The sequence below is a fragment of the Salvelinus alpinus genome, chromosome 5, assembly GCF_045679555.1.
Source record: "Salvelinus alpinus chromosome 5, SLU_Salpinus.1, whole genome shotgun sequence".
Classification (NCBI taxonomy): domain Eukaryota; kingdom Metazoa; phylum Chordata; class Actinopteri; order Salmoniformes; family Salmonidae; genus Salvelinus; species Salvelinus alpinus.
This window is the reverse complement of record NC_092090.1, coordinates 3,189,150-3,206,171: the sequence shown is the minus strand read 5'-3', so window position 1 is coordinate 3,206,171 and position 17,022 is coordinate 3,189,150. Positions and strand designations below refer to the sequence as shown.

The window sequence follows — 17,022 nt, the reverse complement described above, 5'->3', positions numbered from 1 at the left end:
ATGCAAACAGTATCTAAGGCAGCATTTTAAAGGTGTTAGTCTAGTCTGGACTTGTATTTGTTCCTGAAACTTGGCATCTTTTGGCCTGTACAAGTGCATCAACACCAGGTGTCATGTCCTGACTAGCTGTCACTTTCAGAATGTCATTTAAGTGCTTGTTTGTGAGCCTTGAACGCATTTTTGTTTTATTGATATTCATCACTGAGAAAATTTGTTCACAAAGGTAGGTTGTCCCAAACATGCACAAAATTTTAGCAGCCAGGGCTGTTAATTTGGGGTACCCTGGTAGTAGATACTGATAAAATCTGTCCAGACCTACAGAGGCAAATTTGCCCTTCAAATCTGCATCACACTGCAAATCAATTATCTCTAGCTGAATTTCGACCGGCAGATCAGAAGCTTTAACTGTGAAAGGTGAGCGAAAAACTGAAAATTCTGTCTCAAGTTCACCAAATACCTGAAAACGTTTCTCAAACTCCCGCAGTAGTCCTGCAATTTTGTCTTTGTACCGTTTCATGTCCGCATCAGGTCTGGTCACACACACATCTCTCAGACAGGGGAAATGAGCAGGGTTGCCATTTGCCAGTTGCATCTCCCACAAAGTCAGCTTCAACTTAAATGCATGTATGTTGTCAGAAAACTGTGTGACAACTTTTTTGCGGCCTTGCAACATTTTGTTCAGATTGTTCAAGTGTTCAGTAATATCAACCAAGAATGCAAGGTCCCGTAGCCATTCCTGAGATTGTAATTCCAACACCGGTTTTCCTTTTTTCTCCATGAACTGTCCGATTTCCTCTCGTAGATCAAAGAAATGCCTCAGCACAGCGCCTCGGCTTAACCATCTCACTTCAGTGTGGTATGGCAGGCTGTGGGTAATGTTGCTGTCGCTGAGAAGTTTGTCAAACTGACGATGGTTCAGACCTCTGGACCGGATGAAATTTACAGTGCGAACAACCACCTCCATGACGTGGTCCATTTTCAGCGACTTGCAACACAATGCCTCCTGGTGCAAAATACAGTGAAATGTCCAGAAACGATCTCCTCCATTAAGGGCTTGTACTTTGTCTTTGAACTTTGTCGCGACACCTGCTTTCTTTCCGACCATGGATGGCGCGCCGTCTGTAGCCAGGCTGACAGCGCGGGACCAGTCCACTCCAACTCTGTCCAATGCAGCAACGACAGAGCCGAAAATGTCCACGGCTGTTGTGGTGTCCATCATTGGCACCAACTCAAGAAACTCTTCAGTAACAGTCAATGTCTCATCAACTCCTCGAATAAATATGGCCAGTTGGGCCACGTCTGTGATGTCAGTGCTCTCGTCAATTGCCACGGAAAATGCAATAAATGACTTGACTCTCTGTTTCAATTGACTGTCTAAATCTGCCGATAGTTCCGAAATCCTCTCTGCTATAGTATTCCTCGTCAGGCTAATATTGGCAAAAGCTTGTCGCTTCTCGGGACATACAAGTTCAGCCGCCTTCATCATGCATCGTTTAACAAAGTCACCGTCGGAATACGGCTTCGATGCTAATGCTATTTCGCTAGCAATTAGGTAGCTGGCTTTTACCGCTGCTTCACTGACTTCTCGGCTCTGGATGAAAGTTGACTGCTGTTTCCTCAGACCCGCCAGCAATTCGTTAATCTTATCTCTTCTCAGTTGTCCTTGCAAGCCGTCATATTTTTTGCTGTGATGAGTCTCGTAGTGGCGTCGAATATTATATTCCTTCAATACCGAAACTTGTTGCAAACACACCAAGCACGAAGGTTTTCCGTGCATCTCTGTAAATAAATAGGACGTGGTCCATTTTTCTTTGAAAATTCTACACTCCTTATCTACTTTTCTCCGTTTGGATAACGACATTTTGGCTAATGAGGGTGTAGCGGAGAGGTAGAGACCAAGGTATTAACAACGTCGTAACAAGCAGCAGATGGCGCATTGATACCGTCTGCTGTTTTCAGTCTGTTTCAGTGATGCAGCTTGTCTTCTACTCTGATGGAAAGAGTGCGCCCCTTAGCGGATAATCCATGAATTGCAGCGAATTAAAAATATTAATTCCATGTCTTTTATGCATTTTTTCCACTTTCAAATTATCCTGCGGGCCTGATCGAACCTCCTTGGGGGCCGGTTCCGGCCCGCGGGCCGTATGTTTGACACCCCTGGTCTAAACTGTCAGGGTACAGCCTATTGGCTACGGTCTAAAACTGTCAGGGTACAGCCTATTGGCTACTGTCTAAACGTTAGATTAGGCCTAATCTGAATGCAATCTGAAGGCCTCTTCTAGTCTTAGACAGGCCTGTAATCTGAAGGCCACTTCTAGTCTTAGACAGGCCTGTAATCTGAAGGTCTCTTCTAGTCTTAGACAGGCCTGTAATCTGAAGGCCTCTTCTAGTCTTAGACAGGCCTGTAATCTGAAGGTCTCTTCTAGTTTTAGACAGGCCTGTAATCTGAAGGCCTCTTCTAGTCTTAGACAGGCCTGTAATCTGAAGGCCACTTCTAGTCTTAGACAGGCCTGTAATCTGAAGGCCTCTTCTAGTCTTAGACAGGCCTGTAATCTGAAGACCTCTTCTAGTCTTAGACAGGCCTGTAATCTGAAGGCCTCTTCTAGTCTTAGACAGGCCTGTAATCTGAAGGCCTCTTCTAGTCTTAGACAGGCCTGTAATCTGAAGGCCACTTCTAGTTTTAGACAGGCCTGTAATCTGAAGGCCTCTTCTAGTCTTAGACAGGCCTGTAATCTGAAGGCCTCTTCTAGTCTTACGAGGGGGTGTGCCAGCAGGATACGAGGGGCTGTCCCATAACAGTATGTATTCTCTGTTCTCGCTCCGTAGACCCAGGAGGATGGTAGTGCTGCCAACCCATACGTCCTGTCTAACCCCGTGACCCCTGCTCTGCCAGCCTTCCCCCGGGTCACCAACACCTACGGCTCCTACCAGGATGCCAACATCCCCTTCCCTCGTACCTCCGGGGCTCGCTTCTGTGGTACCGGCTGCTTGGTGTACTTCACAAGACCCATCACTATGCATCGCTCTGTACCGCCCACCGAACCCACACCCAGGTACCCTTTATACTGCTGCTCTGTGTGTGTCCCTGTCGGCCCTGTCTCCGTACCACAGTGGGGTCCTTGTTAACCTGTCTCTGTGTGTCCCCAGGTTCCTGTCTCCGTACCACAGTGGGGTCCTTGTTAACCTGCCTCTGTGTGTCCCCAGGTCGCTGTCGGCCCTGTCTCCGTACCACAGTGGGGTCCTTGTTAACCTGTCTCTGTGTGTCCCCAGGTTCCTGTCTCCGTACCACAGTGGGGTCCTTGTTAACCTGCCTCTGTGTGTCCCCAGGTCCCTGTCGGCCCTGTCTGCGTACCACAGTGGGGTCCTTGTTAACCTGTCTCTGTGTGTCCCCAGGTCCCTGTCGGCCCTGTCTCCGTACCACAGTGGGGTCCTTGTTAACCTGTCTCTGTGTGTCCCCATGTCCCTGTCGGCCCTGTCTGCGTACCACAGTGGGGTCCTTGTTAACCTGTCTCTGTGTGTCTCCAGGTCCCTGTCTCCGTACCACAGTGGGGTCCTTGTTAACCTGCCTCTGTGTGTCCCCAGGTCCCTGTCGGCCCTGTCTGCGTACCACAGTGGGGACCTTGTTAACCTGTCTCTGTGTGTCCCCAGGTCCCTGTCGGCCCTGTCTGCGTACCACAGTGGGGTCCTGACTCCTATGAAGATGCGTAGTGAGTCTCAGAGCTCTCTGAGGCTGTACAGCGGCAGCCCCACCCACACGGACAAGGACCACGTATCCATATCATCATTCTACTACAAAGAACGGGTGAGACACACTGGGGGCGTAGGACACACACTGGGGGGCGTAGGACACACACTGGGGGACGTAGGACACACACTGGGGTGTTGGACACACACTGGGGGGCGTAGGACACACACTGGGGAGTGTAGGACACTCACATACACAACACACACACAACTCACTCGCACACACAAAAGGGGGGATTGTGACAGGTTATGGCACTGAAAGAAAGAATATATGTCTGGAAAATGATAGTGACCATTTGTATTTATTATGGATCCCCATTAGTTCCTGTCAAGGCAGCAGCTACTCTTCCTGGGGTTTATTATGGATCCCCATTAGTTCCTGTCAAGGCAGCAGCTACTCTTCCTGGGGTTTATTATGGATCCCCATTAGTTCCTGTCAAGGCAGCAGCTACTCTTCCTGGGGTTTATTATGGATCCCCATTAGTTCCTGTCAAGGCAGCAGCTACTCTTCCTGGGGTTTATTATGGATCCCCATTAGTTCCTGTCAAGGCAGCAGCTACTCTTCCTGGGGTTTATTATAGATCCCCATTAGTTCCTGCCAAGGCAGCAGCTACTCTTCCTGGGGTTTATTATGGATCCCCATTAGTTCCTGTCAAGCCAGCAGCTACTCTTCCTGGGGTTTATTATGGATCCCCATTAGTTCCTGTCAAGCCAGCAGCTACTCTTCCTGGGGTTTATTATGGATCCCCATTAGTTCCTGTCAAGGCAGCAGCTACTCTTCCTGGGGTTTATTATGGATCCCCATTAGTTCCTGTCAAGGCAGCAGCTACTCTTCCTGGGGTTTATTATGGATCCCCATTAGTTCCTGTCAAGGCAGCAGCTACTCTTCCTGGGGTTTATTATGGATCCCCATTAGTTCCTGTCAAGGCAGCAGCTACTCTTCCTGGGGTTTATTATGGATCCCCATTAGTTCCTGTCAAGGCAGCAGCTACTCTTCCTGGGGTTTATTATAGATCCCCATTAGTTCCTGCCAAGGCAGCAGCTACTCTTCCTGGGGTTTATTATGGATCCCCATTAGTTCCTGTCAAGCCAGCAGCTACTCTTCCTGGGGTTTATTATGGATCCCCATTAGTTCCTGTCAAGCCAGCAGCTACTCTTCCTGGGGTTTATTATGGATCCCCATTAGTTCCTGTCAAGGCAGCAGCTACTCTTCCTGGGGTTTATTATGGATCCCCATTAGTTCCTGTCAAGGCAGCAGCTACTCTTCCTGGGGTTTATTATGGATCCCCATTAGTTCCTGTCAAGACAGCAGCTACTCTTCCTGGGGTTTATTATGGATCCCCATTAGTTCCTGCCAAGGCAGCAGCTACTCCTCCTGGGGTTTATTATGGATCCCCATTAGTTCCTGCCAAGGCAGCAGCTACTCTTCCTGGGGTTTATTATGAATCCCCATTAGTTCCTGCCAAGGCAGCAGCTACTCTTCCTGGGGTTTATTATGGATCCCCATTAGTTCCTGCCAAGGCAGCAGCTACTCCTCCTGGGGTTTATTATGGATCCCCATTAGTTCCTGCCAAGGCAGCAGCTACTCTTCCTGGGGTTTATTATGGATCGCCATTAGTTCCTGCCAAGGCAGCAGCTACTCTTCCTGGGGTTTATTATGGATCCCCATTAGTTCCTGCCAAGGCAGCAGCTACTCTTCCTGGGGTTTATTATGGATCACCATTAGTTCCTGTCAAGGTAGCAGCTACTCTTCCTGGGGTTTATTATGGATCACCATTAGTTCCTGTCAAGGCAGCAGCTACTCTTCCTGGGGTTTATTATGGATCCCCATTAGTTCCTGCCAAGGCAGCAGCTACTCTTCCTGGGGTTTATTATGGATCCCCATTAGTTCCTGCCAAGGCAGCAGCTACTCTTCCTGGGGTTTATTATGGATCCCCATTAGTTCCTGCCAAGGCAGCAGCTACTCTTCCTGGGGTTTATTATGGATCTCCATTAGTTCCTGCCAAGGCAGCAGCTACTCTTCCTGGGGTTTATTATGGATCCCCATTTAGTTCCTGCCAAGGCAGCAGCTACTCTTCCTGGGGTTTATTATGGATCCTCATTAGTTCCTGTCAAGGCAGCAGCTACTCTTCCTGGGGTTTATTATGGATCCCCATTAGTTCCTGCCAAGGCAGCAGCTACTCTTCCTGGGGTTTATTATGGATCCCCATTAGTTCCTGCCAAGGCAGCAGCTACTCTTCCTGGAGTCCAAACACATTAAGGCACTTAAATTACATTATATATATTATTACACTACTACATACAGTGGGGAGAACAAGTATTTGATACACTGCCGATTTTGCAGGTTTTCCTACTTACAAAGCATGTAGAGGTCTGTAATTTTTATCATAGGTACACTTCAACTGTGAGAGACGGAATCTAAAACAAAAATCCAGAAAATCACATTGTATGATTTTTAAGTAATTCATTTGCATTTTATTGCATGACATAAGTATTTGATCACCTACCAACCAGTAAGAATTCCGTCTCTCACAGACCTGTTAGTTTTTCTTTAAGAAGCCCTCCTGTTCTCCACTCATTACCTGTATTAACTGCACCTGTTTGAACTCGTTACCAGAGTTCCTCTGTCCAGTGTCTGTGTTATTTTGCCCATCTTAATCTTTTCTTTTTTTTGACCAGTCTGAGATATGGCTTTTTCTTTGCAACTCTGCCTAGAAGGCCAGCATCCCGGAGTCACCTCTTCACTGTTGACGTTGAGACTGTCTTGTTGATAGTGGTGTTAAGCCAGTGGAATGTCATTAGTAAATATTGAAAAAAGCAAGGGGCCTAAACAGCTTCCCTGGGGAATTCCATTATCGATCATAGTCCAGCTGGTGTTTTGTGGGTACTATTTAATGAAGCTGCCAGTTGAGGACTTGTGAGGTGTCTGTTTCTCAAACTAGACAATCTAATGTACTTGTCCTCTTGCTCAGTTGTGCACCGGGGCCTCCCACTCCTCTTTCTAGTCTGGTTCGAGTCAGTTCGCGCTGTTCTGTGAAGGGAGTAGTACACAGCGTTGTACGAGATCTTCAGTTTTATGGCAATTTCAAGAATTGAAATTGAATTGAACAAGAATAGACTGACGAGTTTCAGAAGAAAGTGCTTTGTTTCTGGCCATTATGAGCCTGTAATCGAACCCACAAATGCTGATACTCCTGATACTCAACTAGTCTAAAGAAAGACAGTTTTATTGCTTCTTTAATCAGGACAACAGTTTTCAGCTGTGCTAACATAATTGCAAAATGGTTTTCTAATGATCAATTAGCCCTTTAAAATGATAAACTTGGATTAGCTAACACAACGTGCCATTGGAACACAGGAGTGATGGTTGCTGATAATGGGTTGCTGATACATATACTGATACATTCATTATACTGTAACTAGTAACTACCTAGGTCATTCATTATACTGTAACTATAACTAGTAACTACCTAGGTCATTCATTATACTGTAACTAGTAACTACCTAGGTCATTCATTATACTGTAGCTATAACTAGTAACTACCAAGGTCATTCATTATACTGTAGCTGTAACTAGTAACTACCTAGGTCATTCATTATACTGTAGCTGTAACTAGTAACTACCTAGGTCATTCATTATACTGTAGCTATAACTAGTAACTACCTAGGTCATTCATTATACTGTAACTATAACTAGTAACTACCTAGGTCATTCATTATACTGTAGCTATAACTAGTAACTACCAAGGTCATTCATTATACTGTAGCTGTAACTAGTAACTACCTAGGTCATTCATTATACTGTAGCTGTAACTAGTAACTACCTAGGTCATTCATTATACTGTAGCTATAACTAGTAACTACCTAGGTCATTCATTATACTGTAACTATAACTAGTAACTACCTAGGTCATTCATTATACTGTAGTTATAACTAGTAACTACCTAGGTCATTCATTATACTGTAACTATAACTAGTAACTACCTAGGTCATTCATTATACTGTAACTATAACTAGTAACTACCTAGGTCATTCATTATACTGTAGCTATAACTAGTAACTACCTAGGTCATTCATTATACTGTAACTAGTTACTACCTAGGTCATTCATTATACTGTAGCCAGTAACTAGTAACTACCTAGGTCATTCATTATACTGTAGCTATAACTAGTAACTACCTAGGTCATTCATTATACTGTAACTAGTAACTACCTAGGTCATTCATTATACTGTAGTCTATAACTAGTAACTACCAAGATCATTCATTATACTGTCACTAGTAACTACCTAGGTCATTCATTATACTATAACTATAACTAGTAACTACCAAGGTCATTCATTATACTGTAACTAGTAACTACCTAGGTCATTCATTATACTGTAGCTATAACTAGTAACTACCTAGGTCATTCATTATACTGTAACTAGTAACTACCTAGGTCATTCATTATACTGTAGCTATAACTAGTAACTACCTAGGTCATTCATTATACTGTAACTAGTAACTACCTAGGTCATTCATTATACTGTAACTAGTAACTACCTAGGTCATTCATTATACTGTAACTAGTAACTACCTAGGTCATTCATTATACTGTAACTAGTAACTACCTAGGTCATTCATTATACTGTAGCCAGTAACTAGTAACTACCTAGGTCATTCATTATACTGTAACTAGTAACTACCTAGGTCATTCATTATACTGTAGTCAGTAACTAGTAACTACCTAGGTCATTCATTATACTGTAACTAGTAACTACCTAGGTCATTCATTATACTGTAGCTGTAACTAGTAACTACCTAGTTCATTCATTATACTGTAACTATAACTAGTTACTACCTAGGTCATTCATTATACTGTAACTATAACTAGTAACTACCTAGATCATTCATTATACTGTAACTATAACTAGTAACTACCTAGATCATTCATTATACTGTAACTATAACTAGTAACTACCTAGTTCATTCATTATACTGTAGCTATAACTAGTAACTACCTAGGTCATTCATTATACTGTAACTAGTAACTACCTAGGTCATTCATTATACTGTAACTAGTAACTACCTAGGTCATTCATTATACTGTAACTAGTAACTACCTAGGTCATTCATTATACTGTAACTAGTAACTACCTAGGTCATTCATTATACTGTAACTAGTAACTACCTAGGTCATTCATTATACTGTAACTAGTAACTACCTAGGTCATTCATTATACTGTAACTAGTAACTACCTAGGTCATTCATTATACTGTAGCTATAACTAGTAACTACCTAGGTCATTCATTATACTGTAACTAGTAACTACCTAGGTCATTCATTATACTGTAACTAGTAACTACCTAGGTCATTCATTATATTGTAACTAGTAACTACCTAGGTCATTCATTATACTGTAACTAGTAACTACCTAGGTCATTCATTATACTGTAACTAGTAACTACCTAGGTCATTCATTATACTGTCACTAGTAACTACCTAGGTCATTCATTATACTATAACTATAACTAGTAACTACCTAGGTCATTCATTATACTGTAACTAATAACTACCTAGGTCATTCATTATACTGTAACTATAACTGGTAACTACCTAGGTCATTCATTATACTGTAACTAGTAACTAGTAACTACCTAGGTCATTCATTATACTGTAACTGTAACTAGTAACTACCTAGGTCATTCATTATACTGTAACTAGTAACTACCTAGGTCATTCATTATACTTTAACTAGTTACTACCTAGGTCATTCATTATACTGTAACTATAACTAGTAACTACCTAGGTCATTCATTATACTGTAGCTATAACTAGTAACTACCTAGATCATTCACTATACTGTAGCTATAACTAGTTACTACCTAGGTCATTCATTATACTGTAACTATAACTAGTTACTACCTAGTTCATTCATTCCCATTCTGTTCTCTGCACCTTGTGGTTGATGTGTTTACCTTCATGGTTGTTTTGTGTCCCCCCTCCCTCCCCTCCTCCCTTCCCTGTGTGTTGGCTGTCCCGCTGACTGACATGCCTCCCCTGCCTCTCTCTGTGCTGTGGTTGGGCCACTCTATCTCCACCAATCAGAAGCCTCCTCAGTCTGTCCTTCGCCGCTGGTCCATTCATGACTGCCCGGTATTTGGTTCACACCCTCCTTCCGTCCATCCCTCTATCCGCCTCTCTCTCCACCTCTCTCCTCTTGGGCTTTCTTCAGGGTCTCTCCTGTCTCTCCGTCCTCCTCTCTGGACCCTGCATGATGTCACTAAGTCACTATAACCTGCATGGATAACCATGTTTTATCATGAATCTCTCTCTCTCTCTCTCTCTCTCTCTCGCTGTCTCTCTCGCTGTCTCTCTCTCGCTGTCTCTCTCTCTCTGTCTCTCTCGCTCTCTCTCTGTCTCTCGCTCTCTCTCTCTCTCTCTCTCTCTCCTCTCTCTCTCTCTCTCTCTCTCTCTCTCTCTCTCTCTCTCTCTCTCTCTCTCTCTCTCTCTGCCGTTGTCTCTCTCTCTGTCTCTGTCTTTCTAACTTCAATGATGGCAAAGTCTATTGCTTACCAATCCTTAACACTTCAGGTAAGGTTGTGTGATTGCTATGGCAACAACATCGACAAATGTTCAGATTCCTCTTTTCAGTACTGACATCAATAACTGTTGACCAATGACCATCTCAGAAACTTAAAAGACATTGGACTGACCTGGGGTCAGATATCCTGACAGCAGAGAGGAGGTCTAGAGTCTACACCAGACCTGGGGTCAGATATCCTGACAGCAGAGAGGAGGTCTAGAGTCTACACCAGACCTGGGGTCAGATATCCTGACAGCAGAGAGGAGGTCTAGAGTCTACACCAGACCTGGGGTCAGATATCCTGACAGCAGAGAGGAGGTCTAGAGTCTACACCAGACCTGGGGTCAGATATCCTGACAGCAGAGAGGAGGTCTAGAGTCTACACCAGACCTGGGGTCAGATATCCTGACAGCAGAGAGGAGGTCTAGAGTCCACACCAGACCTGGGGTCAGATATCCTGACAGCAGAGAGGAGGTCTAGAGTCTACACCAGACCTGGGGTCAGATATCCTGACAGCAGAGAGGAGGTCTAGAGTCTACACCAGACCTGGGGTCAGATATCCTGACAGCAGAGAGGAGGTCTAGAGTCTACACCAGACCTGGGGTCAGATATCCTGACAGCAGAGAGGAGGTCTAGAGTCTACACCAGACCTGGGGTCAGATATCCTGACAGCAGAGAGGAGGTCTAGAGTCTACACCAGACCTGGGGTCAGATATCCTGACAGCAGAGAGGAGGTCTAGAGTCTACACCAGACCTGGGGTCAGATATCCTGACAGCAGAGAGGAGGTCTAGAGTCTACACCAGACCTGGGGTCAGATATCCTGACAGCAGAGAGGAGGTCTAGAATCTACACCAGACCTGGGGTCAGATATCCTGACAGCAGAGAGGAGGTCTAGAGTCTACACCAGACCTGGGGTCAGATATCCTGACAGCAGAGAGGAGGTCTAGAGTCTACACCAGACCTGGGGTCAGATATCCTGACAGCAGAGAGGAGGTCTAGAGTCTACACCAGACCTGGGGTCAGATATCCTGACAGCAGAGAGGAGGTCTAGAATCTACACCAGACCTGGGGTCAGATATCCTGACAGCAGAGAGGAGGTGTAGAGTCTACACCAGACCTGGGGTCAGATATCCTGACAGCAGAGAGGAGGTCTAGAGTCTACACCAGACCTGGGGTCAGATATCCTGACAGCAGAGAGGGGTCTAGAGTCTACACCAGACCTGGGGTCAGATATCCTGACAGCAGGGAGGAGGTCTAGAGTCTACACCAGACCTGGGGTCAGATATCCTGACAGCAGAGAGGAGGTCTAGAGTCTACACCAGACCTGGGGTCAGATATCCTGACAGCAGAGAGGAGGTCTAGAGTCCACACCAGACCTGGGGTCAGATATCCTGACAGCAGAGAGGAGGTCTAGAGTCTACACCAGACCTGGGGTCAGATATCCTGACAGCAGAGAGGAGGTCTAGAGTCTACACCAGACCTGGGGTCAGATATCCTGACAGCAGAGAGGAGGTCTAGAGTCTACACCAGACCTGGGGTCAGATATCCTGACAGCAGAGAGGAGGTCTAGAATCTACACCAGACCTGGGGTCAGATACTATTTTAAATCTTTAAAATACTTTCAGCGTTTGCTCTAGACTGTCTGGAGTAGCAGATGGGCGGGGTTTGCCATTTTGGGACTAATCTATTGGTCCATTTAGCCAGGCGTGCTCAATCACCCACAGATAAAGTACCTTAAATTATTTTGAATACTGTTTGAACCCAGGTGTGGTTTCACTACAACACCAGGGTGTCTATAGTCCTGATCTAGGGTCAGTTCTGTGATTCGGTGTGGTCTCACTACAACACCAGGGTGTCTATAGCCCTGATCTAGGGTCAGTTCTGTGATTCGGTGTGGTCTCACTACAACACCAGGGTGTCTATAGCCCTGATCTAGGGTCAGTTCTGTGATTCGGTGTGGTCTCACTACAACACCAGGGTGTCTATAGCCCTGATCTAGGGTCAGTTCTGTGATTCGGTGTGGTCTCACTACAACACCAGGGTGTCTATAGCCCTGATCTAGGGTCAGTTCTGTGATTCGGTGTGGTCTCACTACAACACCAGGGTGTCTATAGCCCTGATCTAGGGTCAGTTCTGTGATTCGGTGTCTCTTACTACAACACCAGGGTGTCTATAGCCCTGATCTAGGGTCAGTTCTGTGATTCGGTGTGGTCTCACTACAACACCAGGGTGTCTATAGCCCTGATCTAGGGTCAGTTCTGTGATTCGGTGTGGTCTCACTACAACACCAGGGTGTCTATAGCCCTGATCTAGGGTCAGTTCTGTGATTCGGTGTGGTCTCACTACAACACCAGGGTGTCTATAGCCCTGATCTAGGGTCAGTTCTGTGATTTCGGTGTCTTTTTTCTGTCTGTCAGAAGTCTCGTCGGTTCAAGACAAAGCGCGAGGGAGCCGACTACGGTAACAGACCCGTAAAGCTGGCAGGCAAAATCATCATCCAGGAGATCTCCTGTCTGCTGCCCGTTCACAAAGCCCTGGGGGAGACATACATGTGAGTTCATCACCCTGGGGGAGACATACATGTGAGTTCATCACCCTGGGGGAGACATACATGTGAGTTCATCACCCTGGGGGAGACATACATGTGAGTTCATCACCCTGGGGGAGACATACATGTGAGTTCATCACCCTGGGGGAGACATACATGTGAGTTCATCACCCTGGGGGAGACATGTGAGTTCATCACCCTGGGGGAGACATACATGTGAGTTCATCACCCTGGGGGAGACATGTGAGTTCATCACCCTGGGGGAGACATACATGTGAGTTCATCACCCTGGGGGGGACATACATGTGAGTTCATCACCCTGGGGGAGACATACATGTGAGTTCATCACCCTGGGGGAGACATGTGAGTTCATCACCCTGGGGAAGACATACATGTGAGTTAATCACCCTGGGGGAGACATACATGTGAGTTCATCACCCTGGGGGAGACATGTGAGTTCATCACCCAGGGGGAGACATACATGTGAGCTCATCACCCTGGGGGAGACATACATGTGAGTTCATCACCCTGGGGGAGACATACATGTGAGTTCATCACCCTGGGGGAGACATACATGTGAGTTCATCACCCTGGGGGAGACATGTGAGTTCATCACCCTGGGGGAGACATACATGTGAGTTCATTACCCTGGGGGAGACATACATGTGAGTTCATTACCCTGGGGGAGACATAAATGTGAGTTCATCACCCTGGGGGAGACATACATGTGAGATGTGAGTTCATCACCCTGGGGGAGACATACATGTGAGTTAATCACCCTGGGGGAGACATGTGAGTTCATCACCCCGGGGGAGACATACATGTGAGTTCATTACCCTGGGGGAGACATAAATGTGAGTTCATCACCCTGGGGGAGACATACATGTGAGATGTGAGTTCATCACCATGGGGGAGACATACATGTGAGATGTGAGTTCATCACCCTGGGGGAGACATACATGTGAGATGTGAGTTCATCACCCTGGGGGAGACATACATGTGAGTTCATCACCCTGGGGGAGACATACATGTGAGTTCATCACCCTGGGGGAGACATACATGTGAGTTCATCACCCTGGGGGAGACATACATGTGAGTTCATCACCCTGGGGGAGACATACATGTGAGTTCATCACCCTGGGGGAGACATACATGTGAGTTCATCACCCTGGGGGAGACATACATGTGAGTTCATCACCCTGGGGGAGACATACATGTGAGTTCATCACCCTGGGGGAGACATACATGTGAGTTCATCACCCTGGGGGAGACACACATGTTGCTGTACCTGGCTGTACCTGGCTGTACCTGGATCAATACATCTGAATATTATAATATAATGCTTTACCCAACATGTTGCTGTACCTGGCTGTACCTGGCTGTACCTGGCTGTACCTGGCTGTACCTGGCTGTACCTGGCTCAATACATCTGAATATTATAATATAATGCTTTACCCAACATGTTGCTGTACCTGGCTGTACCTGGCTGTACCTGGCTGTACCTGGCTGTACCTGGCTCAATACAACCAATCCTGAAACATGTGTAATGTGCTGTCTGTTTCTCCCTCTGCAGTCTGAATGTGAATGACATACAGGACACGTGTCAGAATGTGCTGTCTGTTTCTCCCTCTGCAGTCTGAATGTGAATGACATACAGGACACGTGTCAGAATGTGCTGTCTGTTTCTCCCTCTGCAGTCTGAATGTGAATGACATACAGGACACGTGTCAGAATGTGCTGTCTGTTTCTCCCTCTGCAGTCTGAATGTGAATGACATACAGGACACGTGTCAGAATGTGCTGTCTGTTTCTCCCTCTGCAGTCTGAATGTGAATGACATACAGGACACGTGTCAGAATGTGCTGTCTGTTTCTCCCTCTGCAGTCTGAATGTGAATGACATACAGGACACGTGTCAGAAGAATGCAGCAGCTGCTCTGGTGGTGGGGCGCAGAGACGTGGCGAAGGTAGGACTGATCAGAGACGTGGCTAAGGTAGGACTGATCAGAGACGTGGCTAAGGTAGGACTGATCAGAGACGTGGCTAAGGTAGGACTGATCAGAGACGTGGCTAAGGTAGGACTGATCAGAGACGTGGCTAAGGTAGGACTGATCAGAGACGTGGCTAAGGTAGGACTGATCAGAGACGTGGCTAAGGTAGGACTGATCAGAGACGTGGCTAAGGTAGGACTGATCAGAGACATGGCTAAGGTAGGACTGATCAGAGACGTGGCTAAGGTAGGACTGATCAGAGACGTGGCTAAGGTAGGACTGATCAGAGAGACAGAAACATGGCTAAGGTAGGACTGATCAGAGACGTGGCTAAGGTAGGACTGATCAGAGACGTGGCTAAGGTAGGACTGATCAGAGACGTGGCTAAGTTAGGACTGATCAGAGACGTGGCTAAGGTAGGACTGATCAGAGACGTGGCTAAGGTAGGACTGATCAGAGACGTGGCTAAGGGAGGACTGATCAGAGAGACAGAGACGTGGCTAAGGTAGGACTGATCAGAGACGTGGCTAAGGGAGGACTGATCAGAGAGACAGAGACGTGGCTAAGGGAGGACTGATCAGAGACGTGGCTAAGGTAGGACTGATCAGAGACGTGGCTAAGGTAGGACTGATCAGAGACGTGGCTAAGGTAGGACTGATCAGAGACGTGGCTAAGGTAGGACTGATCAGAGACGTGGCTAAGGTAGGACTGATCAGAGACGTGGCTAAGGTAGGACTGATCAGAGACGTGGCTAAGGTAGGACTGATCAGAGACGTGGCTAAGGTAGGACTGATCAGAGACGTGGCTAAGGTAGGACTGATCAGAGACGTGGCTAAGGTAGGACTGATCAGAGACGTGGCTAAGGTAGGACTGATCAGAGACGTGGCTAAGGTAGGACTGATCAGAGACGTGGCTAAGGTAGGACTGATCAGAGACGTGGCTAAGGTAGGACTGATCAGAGACGTGGCTAAGGTAGGACTGATCAGAGACGTGGCTAAGGTAGGACTGATCAGAGACGTGGCTAAGGTAGGACTGATCAGAGACGTGGCTAAGGTAGGACTGATCAGAGACGTGGCTAAGGTAGGACTGATCAGAGACGTGGCTAAGGTAGGACTGATCAGAGACGTGGCTAAGGTAGGACTGATCAGAGACGTGGCTAAGGTAGGACTGATCAGAGACGTGGCTAAGGTAGGACTGATCAGAGACGTGGCTAAGGTAGGACTGATCAGAGACGTGGCTAAGGTAGGACTGATCAGAGACGTGGCTAAGGTAGGACTGATCAGAGACGTGGCTAAGGTAGGACTGATCAGAGACGTGGCTAAGGTAGGACTGATCAGAGACGTGGCTAAGGTAGGACTGATCAGAGACGTGGCTAAGGTAGGACTGATCAGAGAGACAGAGACATGGCTAAGGTAGGACTGATCAGAGACGTGACTAAGGTAGGACTGATCAGAGACGTGGCTAAGGTAGGACTGATCAGAGACGTGGCTAAGGTAGGACTGATCAGAGACGTGGCTAAGGTAGGACTGATCAGAGACGTGGCTAAGGTAGGACTGATCAGAGAGACAGAGACGTGGCTAAGGGAGGACTGATCAGAGACGTGGCTAAGGGAGGACTGATCAGAGACGTGGCTAAGGGAGGACTGATCAGAGACGTGGCTAAGGGAGGACTGATCAGAGAGACAGAGACATGGCTAAGGTAGGACTGATCAGAGAGACAGAGACATGGCTAAGGTAGGACTGATCAGAGACGTGACTAAGGTAGGACTGATCAGAGACGTGGCTAAGGTAGGACTGATCAGAGAGACAGAGACATGGCTAAGGTAGGACTGATCAGAGAGACAGAGACATGGCTAAGGTAGGACTGATCAGAGACGTGACTAAGGTAGGACTGATCAGAGACGTGGCTAAGGTAGGACTGATCAGAGACGTGGCTAAGGTAGGACTGATCAGAGACGTGGCTAAGGTAGGACTGATCAGAGAGACAGAGACGTGGCTAAGGTAGGACTGATCAGAGACGTGGCTAAGGTAGGACTGATCAGAGACGTGGCTAAGGTAGGACTGATCAGAGACGTGGCTAAGGTAGGACTGATCAGAGACGTGGCTAAGGTAGGACTGATCAGAGACGTGGCTAAGGTAGGACTGATCAGAGACGTGGCTAAGGTAGGACTGA

At 46.6% G+C, this 17,022-nt stretch overlaps 1 protein-coding gene across 8 annotated transcripts in view; it reads left to right on the top strand.

Annotated features, from left to right (window-relative positions):
- The window catches only part of wdr59 (WD repeat domain 59), an 85,724-nt gene that overhangs the window by 50,701 nt on the left and 18,001 nt on the right, over positions 1-17,022 (top strand). For 3 of the 8 annotated variants that reach the window (XM_071400360.1, XM_071400362.1, XM_071400356.1), the window contains exons 16-20: positions 2,827-3,053; positions 3,649-3,802; positions 9,835-9,882; positions 12,731-12,864; positions 14,745-14,826. In XM_071400360.1, the coding sequence (XP_071256461.1) occupies positions 2,827-3,053; positions 3,649-3,802; positions 9,835-9,882; positions 12,731-12,864; positions 14,745-14,826 (645 nt within the window). Of the gene's footprint in view, positions 1-2,826; positions 3,054-3,648; positions 3,803-9,834; positions 9,883-12,730; positions 12,865-14,744; positions 14,854-17,022 lie in introns of all 8 variants that reach the window. The other 5 variants (XM_071400358.1, XM_071400354.1, XM_071400361.1 and 2 more) reach the window with 3 other exon arrangements.